The 22,764-nt window shown below is 31.8% G+C and overlaps 1 protein-coding gene across 4 annotated transcripts; it reads left to right on the top strand.

Moving 5' to 3' along the window:
• Positions 1 to 1,114: 1,114 nt before the first annotated feature.
• Positions 1,115 to 18,679, top strand: LOC108479240 (beta-galactosidase 10). Of its 4 annotated transcripts, XM_053022593.1 has the most exons (20): positions 1,159 to 1,825; positions 2,218 to 2,313; positions 2,426 to 2,538; positions 2,693 to 2,759; positions 2,893 to 2,985; positions 4,523 to 4,666; positions 5,715 to 5,803; positions 6,171 to 6,276; positions 6,398 to 6,485; positions 6,564 to 6,682; positions 7,981 to 8,145; positions 9,103 to 9,311; positions 10,025 to 10,134; positions 11,691 to 11,800; positions 12,873 to 12,980; positions 13,806 to 13,916; positions 14,056 to 14,267; positions 14,870 to 15,194; positions 18,141 to 18,261; positions 18,393 to 18,679. In XM_053022593.1, exons 1-19 carry the CDS (start codon positions 1,664 to 1,666, stop codon positions 18,249 to 18,251), a joined length of 2,538 nt encoding a protein of 845 aa, XP_052878553.1. In that variant the 5' UTR covers positions 1,159 to 1,663; the 3' UTR covers positions 18,252 to 18,261; positions 18,393 to 18,679. The 4 variants fall into 4 exon arrangements, with proteins under 4 accessions (XP_017637202.1, XP_052878553.1, XP_052878554.1 ...); XM_017781713.2 differs by having other exon boundaries at positions 1,115 to 1,825; positions 18,141 to 18,679; XM_053022594.1 differs by lacking the exons at positions 1,159 to 1,825; positions 2,693 to 2,759 and having other exon boundaries at positions 18,141 to 18,679.
• Positions 18,680 to 22,764: the final 4,085 nt, after the last annotated feature.

Genomic DNA, 22,764 nt, shown 5'->3' with positions numbered 1-22,764 from the left:
GAATTATTGGTGGGCAAGATAAATTTGTATTTTTAATTTTTTTGCTAATTATCAAATAAAATACTATTAAATTTAGAATTTTCTTATCGAAATGAAATTAGTGTACTGAATTCAAACTCTTACAAAAAGAGGCTAAATTGAAACAAAAAGCAAAGAAAAGAACTTGATTGGAAGTTTAAAGATTCAAGGATGACTGGAAAAATATTGAAGGGTTGAAGATTTCTTTTAAAAGGTGGCTGGATAAAGATCGAAGAATTTTTGCTATTGTTACAACTCTGTAATTAGTTTAAATTTAGTCTTTAATTTAAATTTGATTTTTAAATTTTGAATTATTTAGTGATAACATTTAGGAATATTTAGTAATAATATTTAGAAAAAATCTAGCACTTCCTGCGCCATTTACATTCTGCAAACAAATTGATTCCATCAAGAGAGATAGATATCGAATTTAAACGACCTATGTGGTTGAGACTATTAATTTGAGTTAGATTTTTCAGATCGTAAGACTGTCGAAATCTTAAATTGCCAACACATGTATCGCAGTTAGAAATTTGACAAAAGTTAATTTGCAGGTCTCATCGGGATCGACTACATAATGAAAAGTTGGTGTACATCGAGGCTAAGGCTAAGGCTAAACTTATTGCTTGAAAGGGAAGATCTATTTACTGTTCTATACTGCTATTTATTGTTATTTTATCGTAGGAATTTATATTTGCAGGTTGTAGAAATTTTTTATATAATGCATTTTAAAAATAAAATAAATTATTCTATAAAAATTATAATAACTTAAATATAATTGCAATCGATTTAGAGTTTGTACCATTATTTAAAATTATTTCATAATAATATTTTATAATTAAATTTAAATGTTTTTTACATATAATTGAATTATATGAAGTTAAAAATACTTGTTCAAATTCGATCTAATATAGATTAAAAAATAGTTCAAAAGTTTGTGAGATTATTTCTATTCACGGGATAAATAATACATTTTTGAATTTTTGGAACCATTTATATTTTTCATAATTTTATTTTTAAATTTTAAATAGTTTTTAATAGTTTTGAATTTATTTTATAAAATTATAAATAAACTTTTTAACTTTTATAATTGCCCATCAACAAAAGAATTAGACTGAAGGAATATGATTTTTTAATATTAATTTCATGAAGATTTTTATCATATCTCATAGTGTGACCAACTTCTAATACGCGGATAGCATACTTAGAATCCTCGTTCTTTTACTCTGACAAGTTCTTTTTGACTGGATCTTCGCCTAATATATGATCAGATTGGATTTCTCTCCTTGAGACGATGTTGGATATATAGATTGTAAGCTATCCAAACAGTCGTCCAACACCTACTATCAGGATCAATTTGTTAGATATTTTGTCGGCAAAAAATAAAAAAAAAGAAGAAAAGAAAACGCGGCAAATCTTCCCAGTTGTCCAGAGTTATCCACTACTCTTTCCCACATCCCACGCCTGCCTGTCACATTGGGTGTCTCTGCAGTCAGCAATGCCAACGCTTATGCACATGAATTCATCACTGTCACTGTCACTCTCACTCTCTCTTCTCTTCAGCCTTAATTCCTCTTTTCTATAAAACCTAAAACTCTTAAAGTCAAGCTCAAATCTAATAATATCCAGATTAAAACAAAAATAAATGAAGATCTTCCTCCTTTTTCTCTTGTTTTGTTTCTTTACTTCGTTGTTTAACTCTTGTTTCGCTGGCAATGTAACCTATGACCGCCGCTCTCTCATCATTGATGGCCAACGCAAGCTTCTCATTTCGGCTGCCATTCATTACCCCCGCAGCGTTCCTGCGGTAAGGCGGTTTCTTTTTCACTTTTATTTTACATACTTTACTCTTTCTAAAATGGCACAACCAATTTGCCAAATTTCTAATGGGATTTGATTCGTTCTTTTTGTTTTTAATTTCGTTTGGCTAGTTCTGGTGCACATTTGCATTTTACTACACTTTTTCCCATTCACTTTACTTAATACAAAGCTTCATTTCAATGCGGAAGTCATGTAATTGATGCGGTGTCACAATCTCTTCAACGATGCCAAGATTTTCCTAATCAACTTTCTTCATCCAATTTTGCTTCTTTCTCAGTTTAAGCAATTCACCTATTACTTGTTTATCCATTTTAATGGTTTCTTTGGAATGTACATTCTGAATTTTCATAAGCGTAATCTTTAACTGTAATGTGGCAGATGTGGCCAGGGCTGGTTCAAACAGCAAAGGAAGGAGGGGTTGATGTCATTGAATCTTACGTATTTTGGAATGGACATGAGCTTTCTCCAGGAAAAGTGAGTTTTCCAAATCTGTTGCATTGGTTTGTTGGACGAGTACTGCTCAAAATGTGACGTACTTTTTGTCGACGAAGCTCAAAGCTTCTGACCTTTGATTGTTAATTTGCAGTACAATTTTGAAGGGCGATACGATCTAGTCAAATTTGTAAAGATTGTTCAGCAAGCCGGGATGTATATGATTCTTCGAATTGGCCCCTTTGTAGCTGCTGAATGGAATTTTGGGTGTGTTTGCATTTTTATCCTAGATTTTAAAATGATTAATGATGACGCTTGATGCCTGAAGTCACTGAATTAAACATATATTGATTTGATTATATTAAAGCATCAAGGAGCTATGCGTTCCTTGCTTGGATTAAATAAAATGTGTTTAATACAGGGGCGTACCTGCCTGGTTGCACTATGTCCCTGGAACTGTGTTTCGAACTGATAATGAACCCTTCAAGGTGAGAATTTGGATCTGTTGTTGTTCTAGTTTGGGGAATGGTGGCCCCTGTAGTTATCTATACGTTTATTGTTAAACTGTTAATTTCGTGCTTTACTGCTAACTTATTGAGTTGGTTGTTTTTTGTGGCCTAGTATTACATGCGGAATTTCACAACATTCATAGTGAACCTCATGAAGCAGGAGAAGCTTTTTGCACCGCAAGGAGGTCCAATCATCCTGGCCCAGGCAAGTACAATACTAAACTTGGAAGTGGCCTTTGAGAAATTTTCCTTTTCTGAACCTGCTGGTCTGAGCTGTGCACTAACCTGTGCTCCAGCCCCCTCCTTTATTTTTCATTTTATTACTTTCCGTTACATCTTTAATCACGATTAGCATGTATTAGTTTCAAATTTGTTGGATCATGCATATTTGATTGGTGATGATGGGTGCATTGAAATATCATGGACAAAATAAAAATGTAGGGAGCCAATTCTTTCAGGCATGATAAAATTACACGATGATTAAATTCGGTATCTTGTCTATGCCGCTACATTTGATGAGGAGTGTTATGTGGTTACAAAACTCCCAAACAATTTTGGGGTATGCTGGGCACATTATATGACACAGGTCTCTCCACCTACAGAAGATTTGTTTAAGGTGGGATGCTCTCTTAAAATTTACCCTGCATGATAGGTATTATGCTTACATCTGAGGGTATGACGTGGTGATAAATTGATTAAATTTGTGCTATCATAGTGACTAATGGTTTGAGAAATTCGTTACTTGAGCAATAGAGAGGTTGTTAACTTTTGTTAACATTCATTTTCGTTTGTTCCACTTGAATAGAAAATCTATACATGGAGGGTCCTTTCCTCTAATCCTTTGACTCTAAGAGATGCTATGCTATAGCTTGAAATCCTTGAATTGTACTTTGTTCTTTTTGAGGTCACATTTTCATTTAAAAGTACAAATTCTAATTGCAATCAAATAACTTTCGAATTTCAATGTAAATCATGTAGTAATTTATGGAAGAAATCAATAAACAGACCAAAAAAAGGATAAATAAAGAAAACAGAACCAACATAAAGTCGAACTAAAACATGTAGTGGACTTGAACTTGGGACATAAACATTCTAGGACTTCTTCCTCGCCATTGGGATGATTTGGTTATCAATGAAACAGTTCATTTTGCTGTTTCCATTTTTCATGAGTAAAATCTCACAGAAATATTATTTACGAATCTTCCATCCTTGAGTTTACGTGAAAGGAACAAGTATAATAACTCTAGGGGCATCTTCACAATTTTTACATTTTTGAAATTGTAAATCGAAGATACTATTGTGAGTTTTTTGAATCTAACCATGTCAATTATGACTTGTTTACTTAGAATGGTATTTTTCTTAGAAGAATATCCACTTTCTCAAGAAGTTGAGTTCGTTTAGATCATGCATGGTGTATGTTTTCCTTGAATAGATGTGTGAAAACGTTTAAGTGAATTCGTGAGATATTATTGAAAAAAATACTGGATAGCAGTCAACTTTCTAGTTATGCAGCCTGGGTTGATGTAAAGTTAGTGCTGATATATTGAAAGATTGACATATCAATAGTTCTTACCATAGAAAGAAGAATGCTGCATTAGTTTATGCTCATTTCTTTGCCTTTTCATTTTCAATTCCGCTTCTTGCTTGTAGCATCTTTTTATTATTTTTTTAATCAATTGATGTGCTCCCGGTTAATAGCAATTGCTGTCAGTGTACATTAAACATCGTCCTCTTAACTGCAGGTTGAAAATGAATATGGATATTACGAAAAATTTTATGGAGAAGGGGCAAAGCGTTATGTTACATGGGCTGCTAGAATGGCAGTTTCTCAGAATATTGGAGTACCTTGGATAATGTGTCAACAAGATGATGCTCCTGACCCTGTGGTGAGATTTTTTTTCACTTTTAAGTTTTTCTTTCTAATGACAGATTCAGTCTTTATCCCTATTTTCTCTATCCATCAATCTGTTCATCCATTTTCACTTTCACATTATTTATTTAACTTAAATTTTCGGCCAAATGAATACAAATGAAGTATGATTCCTTCTGTTTGCATGTGTCCAATGTGTGCCATATTTTTTCTTCTATTATATTTTAAAATAAATTTCAGTCCCATAATTCTTCTGAATGGGCTAGGGTAAGATGCCAAAACCGATTACTTTTCATTATCTCATAATCTTGAATTCTCATAGTTCCTGAAAAGAAAAAGGCCTAAGCTGTTCCTTATTCTCCAGTAGACATTTATTTTTCTGTGATATTATAGGTTCGTTCATTTCAGATCAATGTTGTTATGTTAAGAAGCCAAATACAGTATGCATTTATAAATTTAGCATTTCCTCCCATGAATAACTCTTAGAATCCACTCATGTCCAACAATTTCAGTTACTTTTCATATGGAAATCTTGTTTTCTCTGTTCTTATTTTCATTTTTTATTCCCTGCATGTATACATACTACATAGTTAAATATTATTTTTGTGAAAGGAAGAACTCATGTATAACAGTACATCCAAGGATATTAAAAACATAAAACTTGTCCTGCCAACCTCTATAGTCCATATTTTGGGATTCTGTGATATATGTAGGTGTACCTTTATCTATGGCCTATAAGCACTCGTTAGCTGTTTGCATTAAAACAGTCGGCATAGACTAATAGGATCAAATATGCATTCATTATATACATGCTACTAGGGTAGCAGCTATATGGTTGTGTTGAGTTGATTTTCTGGATTATTAAGATTCAGTGTCTACTATATTCTCTATTATAACAACTTTGTGCTTCTTGCTTCAGGTTTTATGTTGTCTAAAATTTTAAATTGGGTCATGGTTGCTTGCAATAAAAGAAAATGTTCAGAGTTATTGCTTTTATTTATTACATGATAAAAAAACTTATCTATTTAGCATAAAGTAACCATATCGTTTCTTCTATACTGCAGATTAATACTTGTAACTCCTTTTACTGTGATCAATTCACACCTAATTCTCCAAACAAGCCCAAAATTTGGACTGAAAATTGGCCTGGATGGTAATATTTTAATTTATTGTTTGTTTCAGTTGATTAGTTTCATGTTGGATGTGTTCGGTAATCTTGCATATCAAATATGATTTTGTTTTTTTCTGATGATACATAATCTTATAGAAGAAACATAGAGCTTTAGAGCAACGGGAACCTTTTGATAACCACGCTTGTTACGTGTTTGACTGGAACTATCTTGCTTTCAAATATGTACTTTATATTGAGGGGCGTTTCCTTCACAATTCTTTTTTCTTTAGGGTTCTATTTCCTTGTATTTTCGATTAATAACCTGGATATATGGTTCTTTGTGTGCGTGCGTTTTATGATCATCTGATTTCGGTTCAGTTTTGCTGCAATAAGTATTTTGCTTTTTCAGGTTTAAAACATTTGGGGCAAGAGACCCTCACAGGCCAGCAGAAGATGTTGCTTTTTCTGTTGCTCGATTTTTCCAGAAAGGAGGAAGCGTACATAATTACTACATGGTGTGCTAGTCAATCCTAGTGTCAGATATCTTTTTGAACGCATGTAGTTAACTTATTTCTTAATGTGTTACTTGGTCATTTTGTTGCTTAGCATTTACTTTTTTTTGTTTCTGTCGTGTAGTATCATGGTGGAACAAACTTTGGTCGAACATCAGGTGGACCTTTCATTACAACAAGTTATGATTATGAAGCTCCAATTGATGAGTATGGTAAGCTGTTTTAATGGTATCTGTCAGTAAGTGTATTCTCTTCCAGAGTATTTAAATATTTGGTGGGTTCTCTTTTAGGGTTACCTAGGCTTCCAAAATGGGGACACCTAAAGGAACTCCATAGAGCTATAAAGTTATCTGAGCATGCATTGCTAAAGAGTGAACCGACTACTTTATCACTAGGTCCTTCACAAGAGGTAAGCTTTCCTTCTTTACAACTTTTTCCACATAACATTTGAGATGACATTTTTCTTTCGCTGGGATTTTGTTAGTAAATCATATTTGCATATTCAGGTAAGTCTTGTTGCTTTTACGGTTAAACAACTTTTATGTGTTAACTTTTATCCCTTAAATTGTTATAAGCTCAGTCATCACCATGTACTCATCTTCCAATTTGAAATATCTTTTTAGATTCATTTAAACTTAAAAAGACAACATAAGTACATATTAGAAAATTATTGAGTTCTCCAAATCATACCGTTTAAACATTTGCAACATTTTAGTCAAATTTCCTAGTATAGCAATTACCTGATTTCTAAATTGTTTTGATTACCAGTTAGTTTCAGATAACAGTATTTCTCTCCTAATCTCCTATCATTGTTGCTCTTCCTAAGTACTACTCCACCTCTTCGGTGCTCACCTCTTCATGTGGGGGCAGATCACCAACTTTAAAGTTCCCCTTTACTTCTGTCTTTTCACTTTTCTAAAGAGGCTTGGTGGCAGTTGCTACCTTACCTCATTCATAAAGAACTTCCCTTCATGAGAGTAAAAAAATTGTTTTGAGTTCAAGAAAACTCCCTTTTATAAGAATCTTAAACATCCCTTCTGTGATTGTTGCTTTTGATGTTTTTGTTAAAATGTAGCCTTTGCTCAGAGGCACTGGGGAAAAAAAGGTTTTTCAGGGAAATTGAAACCTTGAAGACACAAAACATAATATGAGACAGTCAATTTAGAATTTGAAACAACAATTTGTTTTCACAAAATCTTTTGATGCTAACAGCTAGGTCAAAAAGTACTATTTCACCAAAATATCAATCCTGTAATATACATTTTTAATCAGCCAAATTTACCTGGACATTAAGTAGATTCTCAATTTAGAATCTCTGATACGAGAATTTGTTTAGCTAGGTCAAAAAGTACTTTTTCACCAAAATGTAAATCCTGTAACCTGCACTCTTAATTAGATAAATACTCAGGACATTAGGTAGCTGCTTGATAAGAACAGCACATATTTAAGTCATTTTCGGGACAAGAGTAGAAATTTTGATTATATTGTGATAGGTAGCAAGATGCTAGAATGTCTTATGTCATTAATCCCGTTTAGTTAACATATTTGAGTTACTTGTTTTCTCCTTTAGTTTTTGTTGTCTTGTTTCCATGTTATTCTAAAATGTGGCATTATCGCAGATATCTAAAACTTACTCTGTGTGTTAATGACTCAATTATTCTATTCTTTTGATTTACTTTTGTTATCTGAACAACCACTTCACTGCAGGCTGATGTTTATGATGATGGTTCAGAAGTATGTGCTGCCTTTCTTGCTAACCTGGATGATAAAACTGACAAGAATGTAGTGTTCCGGAATGTGTCATATCACCTGCCTTCATGGTCGGTCAGCATTCTGCCCGACTGTAAGAATGTTGTGTTTAACACGGCAAAGGTAAATTTTCATTTTTTTTTCAAAAAAATTATTTATACACATCAATGTCTGAACATTCATCAATTGCCTATAGTGGCAGATCTTGACATTTATATATACACACATATATATATTTCTTTTTTCTTTGTGGGTGGTGGGGGGCAATTACAAGATTAAATTGCTTAAGAAAAAAGTTGCGATCTCATAGAACATGTTCTTGTTATAATTTTTGACTGAATTCGTTGCAAACATATCTACTTTGCTGTTATTTTCATGCACACATATATACCTATATATAATATATACCATTTTTGCTCTCTTAAGTCTTAATCTTATTTCCTAGAATAAACAATTTTTTTTTCTTTTTGAGTTTCCTGACTTGGGATGTAACGAATTTAATTTTTTAAACAAGCTAATATATATTTTAGCCATAGAAAATAAAAGGGTTCTTGTTCAATATTCAAAACTTAGCAAAGATAAGGAATTCTCACATGCATAAAAGATGGGAAACTTTGTAAAACTAGCATGTATATATATATATATATATATATATATTTTCTAGTTATGGATTTGGAGTTGAAAATTGAAGAAGACAAGCACAGGGCGGCAAAGATATAAAAAAATCCAACCTTTCAATACTCTTAGTAGATGTCTTGTAGTTTTGTAGAAAAGGCTAATATTTAGAAAAATCAGTTCTAAGTTCACAGAACATATGACAGTGACTTGAATGACAAATTGATTAATTTGAAGAGTTTAAAAACAAAAATTGGTCAAATAAAAAAAAACAATTTAATTTTACTTTTTTTTAGTCTATAATGTATAAATTTATTTTGAAGGGACCAGTATGAATTTATATGTATATATATATTCATATATATGTGAAGAATTGTCAAAATTTTGGGTGTGGGGGAGGTGGGAGGGGGCAAGGGCCCCTCTTGCTCCAAAAAAGCTCAGCCTCTGATTGCTATATGTCAACAGGTAGGTTCACAGGCATCTCTAGTTGAAATGATGCCCGAGGAGTTGATGCCATCAGTCACGTCCCCAAGTAAAGGCTTGAAAGCTCTTAAATGGGATGTGTTTGTGGAGAATGCTGGAATCTGGGGAGTAGCTGACTTTGCCAAAAATGGTTTTGTGGATCATATAAATACCACGAAAGATACTACTGACTACCTCTGGTATACCACCAGGTTTGTATTTCTCTGTGGAACTGGCTAAACTTGTCTTTCAGAGTTCAATAGGATTTGGATGACTAAATGATTGATAAATAGGCATGAAGGGGCATGCCTTAAAGTAGAAGCGTGTCATGTTGTTCCACCATCATTGGCTTAATGATATGGATCTTTGGTGTTTATAGATTTGTGAATTTACTCATTTTATCTCCCATCACCTGATTATCATCGCTTGATAGTGGTTCAATGTTTCTACTAGCTATGGAGGTTATAACTTATAGGTGCCCGATACTGCCTCCCGAAGAAGGAATCATGCTGATATAGTTGTGGTACAGTGTCTTATAGTATTAATTATGGGTGCTATATGGTTAACAAGGATTCATAAAACTGAATTGCATGTATTTGGAGCTCTGGCCTTTCTAAGCTTATAGTTAACATAAAAAAAAAGGAACCATATGAGAAATCAGTGTTATGCTAATTTTATAATTCTTTTCCCAATTAAAATCTTCTTGCTGTGGTATGTATTTCATAACTTTGAAACCTTCTTTCATTTGAGAAGCAAAGTTTCTTATCTATACTATAGTATCTGAGATATAGAGCTCTTCTGGTATGCTAACTTGATCCAAATTCAACTTGGTTTTGGAGTGTGCATATGCCTTTAGTAAGTCTTGGTTCTGTGATATTGTAATATAGCCTTACCAGCTTATAGTATGAGTATCCTTGAATTGCAGTATAATTGTTGGTGAAAATGAAGAATTTCTGAAGAAGGCAGGCCGTCCAGTCCTCCTTATTGAGTCAAAGGGGCATGCTCTTCATGCTTTTGTGAATCAAGAACTCCAAGGTTATTACTGGTGTTCCTAAATGTCCTTTCTTGAAATACTATCTTATAATAAAATTATTGATAGGCATGTCAATATGCAATTTTCATCTTGTGTACTATCACCCCTACTCTCAAATTTTGCACTTCTCCATTTTCTGGTCTGGATAGACAATTTAATTTAAATTAAGTTTTATTATTCACTTCTCATTGTTCCGTGAGCAAGTCAGACTTTTGGAGTCAGAATTCATGCTTGATGCTGAAGGAAAGTAGAATGAACATTTCTAGGACCTAGTTGTTACCACACCCCAAATCCCACATTTGGAATTTCTGAGGATCCCGTGGTATATTTATAGAGACTTGATTCTTGTGAGATGATTTTTGTGTATTGTGTGCTTTGGGTCTTACTATTTTTGTCTACAGAAGTTGCCTACAAGTTAGATACAAATCTCTACATATATATGATAGTGGATTCTAACAAATTCTCAATGTGAGTTTTGGGGAATCATACTACATGCCGTTTTTCATGTTTTTCTATTGTTGTCACCTTAGCAGAAGTACCTTTGCCTCTATAGTCTATAGTTTGGATCTGCCTTGACTGCAGGCTCCATTATTGATATATATTTATACTTGAGTGCCATGAATCTCATGACTTTAATATTTCTTTGTGATAATAACATGATAGGAAACACCTTAAATTGGGTGTAAGTTTCATTTCTCTTCTCTGGCTTAGTTTTCTTTTAGGGACTAAGAACAAACAACCCAGATCAGCATGCTGGAAACTTCAATTGCCATAAGTAGCTTCATACGTCATATGGTTTTCCAGCTTTGGTTTTCTATTTTTAGGATAATTTCAGTGTCATAGCCTCTAGGAAAAACTTTTTACTATTTTACAACACTAGGGTTTAGGATTCCAAAACTGACTTTTAACCATTTCAACAATGAAACTAATTATGGTGGTGGTGGTCATTAATAATTGTTTCTTTGCTGTATATGGTGGTCCACTGGACTTGAGCTATAGCTGCTATATATTGGGAGGTGATTCTGTCGGTCCACTGGACTTGAGCTATTGCTGCTATATATTGGGAGGTGATTCTGTCCTATCTCCAAGGTTTGAACTTGAGACATTCAAGTTGTCAACTCCAAGTTGCAAGGGTGTCCCATTGGAGATGATGGCTCTGCAGCATTATTCAGGGCTCCAGATTCCACATGGAAATTTCACAATCAATATGATGTGCTTTGCTTCTGATATGACTTTGTCATTTCTTTCATGGTTGTTGATTGTTGAAAGCATGTTTCTTTAAAACCTAACTGATCATTAAAGACTGAGCAAATGGCTGTAGATGGCATATAAGTAATATTTTCCCATCATAAGTTCCACTATAACCTAATGTTTAAAGTGGTTCCTATTAATACATGCATATATACCCATGCACCAACAAAGATTCTCTTTTCCTTTTAGTTAATGGATATTGTTGATTGATTTATTTTGCAAGTTATAAATTGAACAACATTGTATTTCCCCACGTTTGCTATTGGTCTATCACGTGGAGATAATTGTAATAAATTTTTTAAAACAGGTAGTGCTTCTGGAAATGGCTCACATTCTCCCTTCAAATTTGAGAGTCCAATTTCTCTCAAGGCGGGAAAGAATGAAATTGCACTGTTAAGCATGACAGTGGGCCTACAGGTTAGTTATTCTTAAAACACATTCTTGCTTGCATGTTTGTTTAAGTATTCCAATATTTGTTTTGAGTTCCATGGCAGCAATGCTGGTTTTCACTTATATGATAGGCTTTGTTTCCTTGCTGCCCTCTTCTTTCAAATTTTAGCATCATGTTGATTGGTTGTTAAAATTTTACTAGATATTCTAGTTATCTATGGTTCTTCCTTCTCTTCAACTAATTTGAAACATGCAGTACTGAAACTTTAAAAGGCTAATCTGCATCAAATCTAATTGTTGGGTAATTTAAGAAGACATTTTTGAACTTTTTTCCACATATCTTTCTTGCGGCTTTAATGAGTGAATTTCCCTTGGACCAAGTTTATAGGGCTTTTAACAAGCAAAAGCTTGGCCGTGCAGTTCTTACCTCTCTTTAGGAGAGATGAGGCCCCCTCCTTCCTTGGGCTTCCACATAACTACCCAAAAACAGGGTATTAGGAACCTTAGGCGATTTTCTATATTCTCTCGAGCTGATTCTGACTCCTCTGCCTATGCATACGGGTGATCCTCTGATGTTTTAAACAGCTTATCTTCAATATGAATCTGTTTTATTCGGACCACTTGATAGACACAAAACCTTTTTTTTTTGAGATTTGTTATTTTATTTCTTGCTTATAAGCATGAGTGAAGTATGAAATTATCTATAGAGTCCATAAGCACTGTAGGATGTTTTCTTGAACTTTTTCTTCTATCTGAATTCTTCAAGTTTCGGCTGATTTGTCAACCATGTTGAGTCTGATTTGGGTCCTATTCTGGTGACTATATGTGGATCCTAAACTGGATATAGAATGGATCATTAGTGGCTAATAGCGAAATATCTTGATTCTCCTTATCTGTCCCCATCCCACATCTGATCTTGGGCTTTTAAATTGCTATATTTTTTATATATGTAATCATGTTCACAAGCAAGTTAGAATTGATAATTCTCGTTCCTTCTATAATTTTACTAGTTGTATAGCTTTGTACAATTTGCCTTGGGACTTTGTATTTTTTTTCAGTCATGATATGCTTTTGAAAGTCAGACTATTCCTGGTTTTAGAATGCAGGAGGGTTATATGAATGGGTAGGAGCAGGACTAACAAGTGTCAAGATCGAGGGGCTCAACAATGGAACAATGGATTTATCTATGTCTAGATGGACCTACAAGGTATTTGGCTTTATTGAGTTTGGGCGAGAATAATCTCTCATATTTTATTTGATTGTCAGTCTTTGAAAGTGCAAAACTGTATTTTTTTTTTATTTAATTTGCAAAGCTGTATATTGGATTGAAATTTGTTGGGATAATAGTCGGTTAGACCCTTGAATATTTTGACCATTTAGGCTTCAAATAGATTTTCTTCCGAAACTTGCTAGGATGTTCTCCATCAGTGGTATTTTCAAATTGGTCTCAAGCTTGAATAATTCATCAGTCTTTGGCATAAATTTAATCTTCTAATACTTTGAGAATTTTCAATAGTCGATTATAGTCAGTTCTACAATTTTAGATTCTGCTAATCTTGTGCTAAGAAAGAGACAACACGGCAGAGTCTAGAAGCTGGAACTTGCTGAAAATGTCAAACAGAACAGATCTAGAGTTCTGTTTATCATATTTTACTGTTTAAAAATAGATAAAATTGTCGCATTATTACTTTAAAACCTAGATTTTTTTTATGCTATGGCAAAGTAGCTGTACAATTATAGTGCTTAATGCTAGTAATCTAATTTAAGCAAGATGGGCTGTCCAGCTAGCTAAATATCACATATTAATAAAGCGACTTGATTTGAGCCCTGTAATCCTTGATTTATTCCTAGACTATGCATCATATTCAAAACAGTGAAAAGCTAAGGTTGATGTGGCCGTAGGTTCAAAGAATTTGTTTCCGAAAGGAAGCATCTCTTATCTTCCTAAGCCTTGGAAGGGCTAGAATATCTTATTAGTTACAGCCTTTAAAACTCTGAAAGCCTTTTTCTATCCTTGTTATGCTCTACGCAGATTGGATTGCAAGGAGAAAACTTGAGTATATACAAACCAGACGGTTTGAATAGCATAAATTGGGTGTCAACCTCAGAACCACAAAAAATTCAGCCTTTGACATGGTACAAGGTAAAAGGCTCTTATTTCCAGGTCAAATTTAATTTTGGATAAATATTTTTTGCAGCTAAATACTTAATTGCTTAATCTACCATTGTTCAACATTGAAAGAAAAAGCAAGGAAAGAACTGAAGTATTTAAGCTTTGACAGGTTGTTGTGGATTCTCCATCAGGGGATGAACCAGTTGGTCTGGATATGATTCATATGGGAAAAGGTCTAGCATGGTTAAATGGAGAAGAGATTGGAAGATACTGGCCAATAAAAAGTTCTGAACATGAGAAGTGTGTAGAGGAGTGTGATTACAGAGGAAAATTCTTCCCAGACAAATGCCTTACTGGTTGTGGAGAACCAACACAAAGATGGTAAGCCCAGTCAGAGATGATTAAATCTACTCTTCTTCTGAACTCAGACTTCACACTAAATGCATTAAATAAATGGGTGTTAGTAATATAATTTCCTTGACCATAGAATTTTTTATTGAGAAAAAACTCACAAAAGCATGGCTGGGGTTGATATACCAAAAGGGTTATATTGACAAACGTAGGAATATTTGCCAAATCTTTCAGGTATCCAAGGTTAAGAAATTTCAATTATTGATCAACCATGTTAATAGATCATGTTATATTATTTTTTGGTCTATTTATCGGTAATACATTAGTTATTCAAGGCAATTTACATGTGTTTGTGTTTTCCATTTTAGTTTATCAATAATCGGTGAAATTGAGGCCACCAAGTTATCGTTTTTCTATTTTATTGACTTAAAGCTAGACTAAAATTGTGAAATTTTAAGATACGTCATCACTCATTGACCCTTGCATACTCTTATCACCATATTCTACTTTGAATATGTTACTTCCCTTAAAAGGCTTCCTTTTTATTCTCCAGACTTCGTCCAAAAAAAAAAAAAAGAAAAGAAAAGCTTTCTTGGAGGAGTGATTAAAAATGTGTTTTTGCCATTAACCAGGTACCATGTTCCCCGTTCTTGGTTCAAGCCATCTGGAAACATTTTGGTTATCTTTGAGGAGAAAGGTGGAGATCCAACAAAAATTACGTTCTCCAAACGCAAAATATCAGGCCTATGTTCTCTCATTGCTGAGGACTTTCCTATGGTAGACCAGGCGCCAGTACGTAAAGGTGGAAGTGGAAAATCGGCTGCCCATCTGAAGTGCCCCAAAAATACTTTGATTTCTAATGTGAAATTTGCTAGCTTCGGAAATCCTACAGGAAAGTGTGGGTCTTACAGCAAGGGGGAGTGCCATGATCCTAACTCAACATTGGCAGTCGAAAAGGTAAGGTTACTCCAACTTCAGCTGTATAAGTGGATGAAGAACCATAGATAATACTAGTATACCTTTCACCCAGGACGTGTGAGCAAACAACCTATTTAAAATATAGGTTTGAATATAGTATATAATAAATAATTAAAAGGTAAGGTTTGGAACTAGTTAATAATAATGTATATAATATGTATGGAATTAAAATAAAAAATAAATTAAATTGTGAGTAAAACAAAATTTAAACACATAAATATATCATATTAAGAAAATTAAATACATTACAATTATTTATTATGATGTTATATTAATATTAAGCTAACTTGTGACATCAACTCAATTAATTATCAATATATATAATTGATGGAGATAAGAAAGTATGCATAATACAATTAAAATTTAAATATTAGGTCAAAATAAAATTTTGTTTTAGTGTTAAAGTTAACTGTTTATTCACCCAAATGGAATGGGTTTAAATTTCACAATATGTAACTTTTATTGGTTTTATAAAAATGAAAAAGATTAAAGTAATCTTAAATAATATAATTTATTTTAAATATGAATGATTATTTTGTAACTTTTTAATTGAGTAAGTGCTCGATTGATAGTGACATTATCAGATATTTAAATAATAGTATAGATACACTATGCATGTAAGAAAATATCTTTTAAAAGTTAATGATTATTTTTGGTGCGGTGATAAAAAGTTTGTTTATAAATCCATTGAAGACGTCTTCAAAATTTAGATATGTTAACTTTGCAATGTTAAAATAACAATAGTAATCATCTAACAGGAAAGATAAATTAGTCTCTTTTCACGCATACGTATATGATAACTATGTGCTTAAAACACCAATAAATGTTTAAAATAATATATAATAAATAATAAAATTTATGGTTTGAAATTAATTAGTAATATCACATGAAAGATGTACGATATGACAAATAAAAAATAGATTAATAGATTAAGTTGTGAGTAAAACGAAATTTAAGCATGTAAACAAATCAGATTAAGAATACTAAATGCGATATTATTGTTTAACCTAATGTTGTTATTAATCTTTAGTTAATGTTGAGTTTAACTTGTGATAGAAACTCAATCAATAACAATATTATCAATATAAGTATACCTATAACAAGTATATACGTAGAAATTACGTGTTTAGAATATACATATGCGATATGTACATTATTACAATGAAAAAATTAGAATTAATTGTTAGTAAAATGAAATTTAAAAACATAAATACATCAGATTAAAAATATTAAATACACTATGGTTGTCTATCATAGTGTTGTATCAATCTTGAGTTGATATCGAGTTAATTTGTAATACTAACTCAATTAATAATATTATTAATATATATAATTGATGGAGGTATTAAGATATGCATAATACAATTAAAATGTAAATATTAGATTAAATAAAACTTTATTTTAGTGGTAATTTCTCATTTGTTTTTATAGAAAATAAAAGAACTAAAGTAACCTCGAAAAGTATAACCTATTTTAAACACGAAAGGATAGTTTCATAAATTTTTTAATTGAGTTAGTTCTTGATTGACTCGTGACACCAATTCTGTCAGATTTAGTAGGTGACAGAAAGCATTTTATATAAAAATTACTTTAAAATTTACTTAATAATTATTATTGGAGTAGTGGTAAGAACTTGTTTATGAATTCATTGAACACGTTTTGGAACTTAAATACATTAGTTTTAGTTCATTTATTTAAAAATTGTATAAAGATGAATAAGTCTTTTTCCAAATTAATTGATATTTGATTAATTTAAGACATCAACTTGATTAGCGACTTAGATAATAGTAGATTAATCTTTTTAAGAAAATTATATTTTCTAAGATAATGTCGTTGATTGTGTTAATATATCAAGTTAATTCAATCTTTAATTTTTATTAATTAAATTATATTTACATATTTAATATTTTCTTACAATTTAAACTATTTTTTAATTTTTGTTTTGTATGTATTGCATATGTTATTATAATTAAATTTAAACCATACGTTTTATTATGTATTAGAGATTATCCAAATTATAAATACGCGGTTTTATATACATACGCTGTGATAAAAATATTAATATTTTTAGGATAGTGGTAGGTTTTAAAAGGGAAAAGGGTGTTGGTTTCTTAAACAGTGGAGAGAAAAGTAAAAGAGTGGATGATTTTTCTATAAAAATATAATATGTAAATTTTCGTTATATAGTTTCACTTTTATGTATGCTATTATCTGAGTGAGATTTTTAAGGGGAAGAGGTTTTTGATAAGTAAATGGAGTTACTTAACTTGTGACTCGGTTAGTGTTATTTATGTATTAGATTATGATATACTCACAATGTATGCTAAGAAAGAAACATTTATGACATATATTTATATAACTTTGGGTGAAATAGTAAAATTAAAGCTATAACTACTATGGTTTTAGGTTTAAATTCTTTGTATATATTTTAGATTTAAATTGATTTTTGGATTTTTGGTCATTTTTCAATTAAGTTGGTGTCTAAATTGATGTCTAATTGATTTATGATATCAATTTATTTAGAGGCTTAAATATGGTATAGATAGATATAGACAGTGTACATATTGCCATTTCGCTTATCCCAAAAGTTTAGGTTATCGCCTCTCCGCATAGCCATAAGTCATGTGCATGTAATGTCCAATTACTCAAGGAATCAACCGTAGCCAAGAATTTGCAAAATATTGGAAAAGTTTGCAAAATATTAGAAAAGTTGGCAGCAGAATCTGGTGCCAAGGAGTTTGTATAACACTAATAGTTGGACTAAGAATGTCCGAGAAACTAAGTCAACTAAGCTGTGATTGCAGATAAGCCCGTAATCTAGGTGATTATTTATAGTCATGTTCAGTGAACACACTTATCTGCGTATAGTATTAATGCATATTAATTAACACTATTTTTTCCTTCCTAATGTTCTGTGCACGGCAGGTCTGCCTGGGTAAGAATGAGTGTGCCATAGAACTAACAGAAGAGAACTTCGATAAGGGCTTGTGTCCTGGTACTACTAAGAGACTTGCAATTGAAGCAGTTTGCAGCTAAAGTTACCCCGGTATATGTTCCGACACAAATGTTTTGGCTGCTTCCTGAAGAAGGAAACGGAAGAAAGCGTTTTCTTTCGGGTACGAGCTGTGTTTTATTTCCTCAACATGATGCCCCTAATTTTACTTTCCTTTTGCTCAGGTACTTTTTGTCCTTTGAGGTGTTTGCGAAAATTCAAGAGCATAGATAGACTTAGCTCTTAATATGTGGAATATTCGTTTTTGCTTTTAAATATATCGATATTGGTTAAGCATTTGGCAAATGTCACAAAATTTATTTAATTTTACACAGTTTTATATATAATTTATATTAATTTAATCCGTCTAGAGTTCCATGTTTTATTTACGAGATTGTGTAATAAAGTAGCTTTAGGATTTGATACATTTAAATATTCAAATAAATTGTTATATCTTATGAAATAAAGATAAGCGAGAAATTGATAGAGCAAAAGAGAATCATAAAATTTATTGATATGTTTATATTGTTTTTATAAAGTTTATATTTATAGGCATAAGAAGCATATATAACATAAAAGATTACTTCTAATAAACCTTAGAGTCTTAATGTATATTAAATTTATCTTGATGGATATTCATTTAATAATAAAATATTTATAATATTCTTCTTTAGATGTTTTTGATAGATAATGTGTTTTTATTAAAAACAAAACTAGTAAAATCTAGTAGGATAAAACTTCGGTCAAGGAAAAAAGTGTATAGGGTATATTTACTCCCTCATGATAACATAATATGATATCTCAAATTCTACGCGTCCTAATATTGGATATTAATTTTCAAATGATCACTTGAACGACCTTGTTAAGTATTTATATCATCATTTCTTTGAAAGTTATGAGTGAAAATTTTTGGGAGAACATATTTTGTCTCTTCAAGAGTTTCAATAGTAATAATAATAAATTTTAATCGTAGTCTATTTATACCAATACATGCTCAAATAAATTCATATAAAAATTTACACAATTGTATGAAACAATTTCTTGGGAATTTATGTATGCTTCTAGCATTTTAAATTCTTTAAGGATTTTAATATAAACTTTCACAATATATATTATAACAATAATCATAAGACGCATGTCAAGTATAAATTGTCAGAATAATAAGATATCTAAAGTCATCCATAAAAAAAGAATATTTTTCATAATCAATGTCAGGACTTAGCGAAAACTTCATATTTTTTATTTTGTTTTCGCAAGACTAATCATTTGAATCTCACTGGCTTTATATCGTTAAATGTTTAGAGTCTCAGTCCAGAAACTTTATGAATTTAATTTTACTTGAATTGTGTTTTTTCATTTTAGCCAATGTATTTCATGTTTATATTTCTTGACAAATTGATTCAAGATCTTCCTTTTCTTTCATTATTTTATCAATAGTATTGCATGCGAAACCGTTCTAGACAACTTTTCATTTTAATTCCACATTATCTCGTATTGACATAGCTTATCGAGATTTTTTATTTTCATCATTTTCATATTTAGATATCTGAATCAATTTTGGAGTATTAATAATTAGTTATGTCTTGGTTCTCTTTAGGAGTACATGTTTCCATTATATGATCATCTTGGTTTAGTATTTTTTTTTACGAGAGCTTTTTTGGAATCAATCAATTTATCATGCTTTAGGCATGCAATACTTTCATTTATTCTAATAGGTTGTTCTACTTAGATTTCAACACATTAGTTGGTATATAACACTTGACATTCTTATTAGGTCAATAAATACATCTTATCTGTTAACTTGCAATAAAGTGAAACCTAATTTTGAAATTTTGGTTCAAATTACTTTCTGTGAGGATTTAATTACTTTCTCTGAGGATTTAGATAATGATAACTCATCGCAATTAATGATTTCATTCAACTGTTATTTCTCTCTCCCTAATGTTGAAAAACTATCAAATTAAAATAGCAATCACCAAATCATATCATAATTAAATTTTCAATTCATTCAAGACATTTAATAATACAATAAGATTAATAATTAATATATATTCTCAACTTTCTTCGAATATCCATTTTGTGCATTGTGGTGGAGCAACTTAAACATATATTGCACACTCAAATTTTTTTTTAAAAATGGGCTATATTTGGCTCCTGGTCAAAAGCCAATTTAGATGAGTATTTAACATAATTTATTGGTATGATGCATACAAGTGTCAATTCATGTAAAATATCATATCCTTATACATATACAAAAGTTTTGCTCTCAAAAGATATGATTTAGCTACTAATTGGTGGCATTTACTTCATAAATTCTGCTAAACCATTTTATATGTATAAGCAACAAGCTTTGCAATAGTTATTCGCATTGTAATTGTAACACCCCTTACCCGTACCCGAGACCGGGATAAGGTACGAGGCGTTACCGGAAAAACATACAAATATTAAACTAAAATACGGGCCATAAAATTTCATTCATATTTCAAAACGTTCATTCACTTATATGTAGTCCCTTATTTGAGTCTACGGAGCCCAAAACATACTTTAAAAAGGGTTCGGTACTAAACCGAGAACTTATGAAAATCTTGGAAATTTCATGCTTTAAGGCTCCACACGCCCGTGTCCCAAAGTCGTGTTCTATACACGGCTGAGACACATGGTCGTGTCTCTGCCTGTGTGGAATATACCTAGGCTATTTTCCAAGCTTTGGTCAACCTTAATCTCTTACACACTTATACAAAATCAAAAGCATATAACATGGTATTCATTTAATGATTAAACATCCTCAATTAAACCACAAACATAGCATTTGTATGTCATCATACATGTGTCTCTCATAGTCATCATACATGTGTCTCTCATACTCATTTTACCTTGTCTATTATAGTACCACTTATACATTTATACCAAGATTATCATCTTACCAAATATCTTCAGCTTAATCATCAAGCATTCATATTTAAAGCTATATCATATTTTTATAAAATATCACAATTCAGATGCGCAGAATAACATTTTTACCTGAAACATTTCAATTCAACTACATACCCAACAAGCATTACATTGAGACTAGTCATATATATATATATATATATACATGTCATGATACATATCATTCTCTTTCTGTTTTCTTATAAACACATATCATTTATTTCATTATATCAATATTTCATATACCATAGTTTCCATGTATTTCACATATATTTATTTTCCTCCTCCTCCTCTCCATTCCACATCCTTAATGTATATAGCATTCTTGTAAGTACGATTTCACAATTTACTAATAAATGCTCACATCAAACTGTCCACACGAGTTATAGTCACTTACTTATTTATAATTCGAGCTACAGAGCTCCAAATTAGGATCTGTAAATTTCCCCTGAAACTAGACTCACATATATTTCCACTATAAAATTTTCATAATTTTTGGTTTAGCCAATTAGACAGTTTATTCATTAAAATTTCCCCTGTTTCACTTTCTGACAGTTCCGACCTCTCTTCACTAAAAATAATTATCTCATATTACAAAACTCTGATAATGTTCTTGTTGATTTATCTTGAAAATAGACTCATTAGGGATTTTAAAAATATAAGTTTGAGCCTCTAATTATTTTTCTCCAATTTTTTGTGATTTTCCAAAGTCAGAACAGGGGATCACGTAATCATTCTGAACCAGTCTCACAAAAACATAGATATCTCAAAATATAAAACTCCTTTGCTTGCTATGTTTCTTTTATATGAAAATAGACTCATTAAGATTTAATTTTATATCTCATTCAGTCTCTGATTCAATTTCTACTATTTTTGGTGATTTTTCAAAATAAAGCCACTGCTACTGTCCAAAACAGTTTTATTGCTAATTCACTCTTTCACACTTTCTTTGTATTAACCTCATTTTAACATACATATCACAAATCATTTTCACCACAATTCATACATCACAAGTATAGGCCCATGATCACAAGGTCACCATAAAATCATCCTCATGTATAACTTACTTGTTTATAACCTTACCACATCCTGGTCACTTAATGAACACATCATTCACATAACCAAGTTCCTGCATTTATTCATCACAAAACTCACAAAGCAATACATAGAGAGTCTCCCGTTGAACACTTCGGATCAATCCTCGATACTTGGTGGTTTCAGCACATAGCTCCACCCATCATATAGTTCGGCTCTCTTGTACACATGGTGAATATTTAGTACTACCCATGTGACCTAGCCAGTTTATCTCGTAGCTCTCTTGTCTACATGGTGTCCTTCACTTGGAACCACGCATGCGACTAAGCTACATATATCCCGTAGCTCTCTTGTCTACATGGTGTACACATAGTATCACCCATGCGACCTAGCTACATCATAATGTCTCGTAGCTCTCTTGTACACATGATGTGCACTCAGCACCATACATGTGACCTAACTACATACTATCTGTATCATCCAATCTTTCCGAAGGTTCAACCGGGATTTCTCTCTCTTTTCCAACAATTTCACAAATCAAGTAATTATCCACAAACATATTTCCAATATTATTATAAAATATCATAATAC

Source organism: Gossypium arboreum, chromosome 12 (assembly GCF_025698485.1).
Source record: "Gossypium arboreum isolate Shixiya-1 chromosome 12, ASM2569848v2, whole genome shotgun sequence".
NCBI lineage: Eukaryota > Viridiplantae > Streptophyta > Magnoliopsida > Malvales > Malvaceae > Gossypium > Gossypium arboreum.
This window is presented reverse-complemented; position numbering and strand designations above follow the sequence as displayed.

Bases quoted from the DNA above. Each gene is read 5' to 3' on its own strand.
- LOC108479240 (XM_017781713.2), top strand. From the start codon at position 1,664: ATGAAGATCTTCCTCCTTTTTCTCTTGTTTTGTTTCTTTACTTCGTTG. The intron at 2,986-4,522 runs GCAAGTACAATA...TCTTAACTGCAG, and splicing joins GTCCAATCATCCTGGCCCAG to GTTGAAAATGAATATGGATA. The intron at 4,667-5,714 runs GTGAGATTTTTT...TCTATACTGCAG, and splicing joins ATGATGCTCCTGACCCTGTG to ATTAATACTTGTAACTCCTT.